The following is a 4,321-nucleotide window of genomic DNA, read 5'->3' on the forward strand; positions in this document are numbered from 1 at the left end:
TCATGAATTTGTGACACGGCTCATTGTTTTGATGGACCAGCACATTTTTTTCTTCAAATGGGGCCGTTTTCTAACGATTTCATCCTTCAAACGATCCAATAATACTATTTAAGCCAAGGTTCCTGCAACAAGTAGAAGATGGAATTTTTTTCACCACTCACACAAGTAACCCCTTTCCTGCCTCGGTAGCAAAATGATTATTCTCAATGGAAATAAAACATTCGGCATTTTCTGGCAATCAAATATTTTTAACACCTTCCTTATTTCTGGAGGAGTATGTACTTCTCAGTCGCCATCACTATTTCTGATCAGGGAGTTCCAAAATGGTCATTACGCCAAGATGACTACATTTCCTTGGGTCCCATTTTAGTGCTCCAAATATGAGTGTTGTTCAAGAGTTTTTGTATAGTTTGAAGTATGAGATGGAAGGTTATATTTGTATAGTGCAAATTGTTGAAATGAGTTTGTGATTGTTGTTGAAAACTTTGATTTGTTTTATAAAGATTGAGCCCATATCCTCATGTTGGGGACCTGATAGATAGATAGAAATATTTCTGATAATTTTCTAGGAAACTGTCAGATATTTTATAAGTTGTCAAACTATAACTATCATGGACATATACATTTCCATAGTAAACAACCATTCCAACATTTGCGATTTCTATTAAATTTCGTGTTAATTTATCACTAGAGACAAAATAAAAAGATTGTGGGAATTGTAATAATGAGCAAATACAATATCCCACATGTATCATTAAAACAATCGAAGAAAAAATTATATGTTTAACTCGGTAGCAAACTAAATCAACTGCCTCGCTACTCTCGGCTATGAACTATCAGCCGCGGCAGTCAATCTACTAATTTTCTGCTTAGTAAAACAAATAACTATTTTGAAGGTTATGTTGCTCTATTTTCATCATGAGATCTATGCTCACTGAAATTTATTAAAATTGTGCAATCTGTTTTTGGGATAAATGAGACGTTCTATATATATGTTGTCCAAATTGCAATTGACGCATGAATGACTGGGAGCTTGAATTTTCTATGTTTCTGAAGAAGCGATCCACAAAAATAAAGCTTGAAACTGTTATTTATAATCAATTGCAGAAAATTAACTCAGTCGGATCTGTTGCTATGGAATTATTGGTTACTTTTTTCGATATTCTGCATGATTTGTCTATGGTTTAGTTATCACTCATAAATGATAGAAGATACCAAATAATCCCAACAACAATTATTCATTAACAGTAATATCACGTCAACAGTTGTCTTCTTTTTGTTGACAGAATATGGCTAATGCGGTAATAAAACAAGGTAGTCCCTTATTACTGCCCTGGTTCCTACAATATTCAAAGTTTCAATAATTCTCTACGCCCTCGAGCCGGCCCTGGCCTTCGTCCAGCTGCCTCACGACACTGTTTTCCTCCATGCGCGGTCTACTGTGCGACACAGTCGTCCCTGTTCTGCGTCGCGCATTACGTCACACAGCTCAATGTCCGCCATACCCGTGCAAGCGTCACAGAAAACGTGTTACGTCTACGTATGGCTTCGCGACGCAGTGTTTACTTCGAACTGCTAAGTATCATGGAAAGTCTAGAAGAAAGGTTGATCGATTTGGTGCGTCCCAATCCAGTGATCTACGACACTAACCATCCGAACTACATGAAAAGAGAATTTAAAACGGAAATATGGAATAAGATTGCATCTGAGATGAACTTGAAAGACGGTGAGTTCAATACGTATTGATCATGGCGTTGTTTATATACGAAATATACTAACTGACTAAGGAACTGCAACACCAAGAAGGAGCTGTTTAAATTTTGAATTTTTTTTTGGTAAAACATAAATAGATAGATAGAAATATGTGATTTATGTCCAAATTTTCAATATGTTTCTTACCAATTATAAATGATCAAATATTTGCACATTGCAATCGAAAAAAATTCTAAAAAAATATTGACATCCTGGAATCAGTATCTCGAACACTCGTATGCAAGGTATTGTGTTTTTGGATACATTTTATTGGGAAAAGAAATATTATGGAGATAATATCGGTAAAACATTTCGGATGAAAAGAATAAACAGATAGATTCGAGAAGTAAAGAGTTCCATTCCTACACGTATCATATTGGGTAAATAAGTCTTTGTTTCCATTAATATTCTTTCATTGGGAAATACTTATTTTCATTCAAATTCTCCTTAGTCTGATAATTGCACAGATAAATATTCCAGTAGGCACTAAAAAGACAGTGGCAGAATAGTTATTTATAATACAAGTGCAGAAGGCATTGATATTCTTCCACGAGTTCAAAATTCAAAAACGAGCCACGAAGTGGCGAGTTTTGGAATGAACGAGTGGTAGAATGAGCCTTCTGTACGAGTATTATACATTATTTTCTCTAATTCATTGCATTTTCATTGAAATTAATGAAATATTTCCATAAATATAATTTAGTGATTTTTGCATTGAAAAATGTTGGTTGGCAGAAGTAATTTCTTTAAGGCAATTTGATGAATTGACAGATAAAGCCGTAGCGGAAAGTTCGGAGTGCCAACATAGAATAATAAAATATAACCATGAAAACTGTGCGCTTCTGATATATTCTCGCACGATTTTGTTCTACAAGATGTGGAAGAATGAACGGAATAACCACAGAATTAGAGAAACGATTTTTACGATGTTTACGAGCCGTTTTTTAAGACTTCCTTGAAAACGAATGCTTAACATGTAACAGAAAGCAAAATTATTCAATATTTAACTATAGAACATGGGCAAATGATCGTAAAAATTTTAAAAAGCACTGATATGAAGTTAGCAGCTTTTGAACTAAAGTTAGGTAGAAAATCGCCTTCGATGTTCGTTAAATTTAGGATCGAATGTTGTAGATATTTAGTACAATCGTGCTAACGTGAATTAATCAATATTCTAATTGAGCAATAATTTATTGTCAAGCATTTTTCAGGTGACGAAGCCAAAGAAATGTGGATGAAATTGAGAAATAACCATAGAGATGCTCTGAGACGACATAAACGTTCGACGAAAAATGGAACACCAAATTTCAAACCATGGAAGTACCAATCGAAAATGGAATTTTTATTGCCTTTCATGGTCAATCTGTATCGGGATATGAATTTAACCAATGATTTAACCAATGATGAAGATCATTCAGAACATACAGTACGCCATAAACTAGAGCCCCATTTTGATGATCAGATAGACGTGGAAGATGGAGAACTGGACCAAGTGAACCCTGAAGAGAACGTAGACTGGGAGAACTCACTAGATACCTTTCTGAACGAGCCTGCTGAATCTCCACCTCCCCCTGCAACTAAAAAACCGAAAAAGGAAATGAAAAAAATTGATTATGATTCTCCAAATAGAGAAACTTTTGGATGCAGTGAAGAAAAAAAATCTTCGGATCATCTATACTTATTCTTCATGTCAATGTATGAACTCACCAAAAAAATGCCTCCAACATCTCAGCATATTGTTCGAAGGAACATTTTTCTATCTGTATCGCAAGAGGAGGCAAGACTACTAGACATTCCTGAACCAATATCCTCCCTGTCACAGCAATTTTCGTTTCCTACATAGATTTTTCTTTGTGAATTATTTGTTTTCAATTTTTTTTAGCTTACTTTACTCGGTTGTATTTTTTGTTTCACTGTTTTTAGTATAATTAAATGTTTTCTTGTTAATATTAATAGTTTTTCTGTAGTTAGAATAGATTTTCACAGTGGCGTAGCCATAGACCCCGGTGTAAACAAAGAAAATGGGCCTGTATCTGAACCATTGATATAATTATAGTTATTAGAAAATACATGAAATATATTATAAATTGAAATAAGAACAAACAAAAAACGATTCCGAATTTTATACTTAAATTAGTGTCTCCTTCTCACAGGAAACCTCTCATGATAAAGATGATAAAGAAAAATCAAGATAAGCAATGAAAATGTGTCAGGAGAATTTGAGCTCCCGTTCATTTATGCACCCATTGAATATTATAGAAATGTTGTATATATTATGTCATTGATTTTGGTTATTTCATACAGATAAGAAGTTGTGATGATTCGATTCTCCCGAAATTTGAGTAACATTCGAGTTGTTATTTTACATTGACAGGATGAATTCGAGGCCTAATCCGATCTGTTGCTGTTTTGTACGAAACTTCAAATCGTCATTCAATATCTACATGCAAAATCTCTAAATAATCGATGCTATTCACTATATAAGTGAAATATTGGCTGAATTGGACTGTAATGGGAGAGGTGAATCAAACCCAGTTGAACCTTATCGACATTATTATCTTAAATTTAC

General features: G+C 34.1%; 1 protein-coding gene across 1 annotated transcript; it reads left to right on the top strand.

The window, feature by feature from the left end:
- The first annotated feature begins 1,456 nt into the window (after positions 1-1,456).
- On the top strand, positions 1,457-3,699 carry LOC123679791. Its single transcript, XM_045617274.1, has 2 exons — positions 1,457-1,726; positions 2,964-3,699. The coding sequence occupies exons 1-2, from the start codon at positions 1,543-1,545 to the stop codon at positions 3,593-3,595; spliced, it is 816 nt and encodes a 271-aa protein (XP_045473230.1). The 5' UTR covers positions 1,457-1,542; the 3' UTR covers positions 3,596-3,699.
- Positions 3,700-4,321: the final 622 nt, after the last annotated feature.

The sequence above is a fragment of the Harmonia axyridis genome, chromosome 5 (assembly GCF_914767665.1).
Source record: "Harmonia axyridis chromosome 5, icHarAxyr1.1, whole genome shotgun sequence".
NCBI classification, from domain to species: Eukaryota; Metazoa; Arthropoda; class Insecta; order Coleoptera; family Coccinellidae; genus Harmonia; species Harmonia axyridis.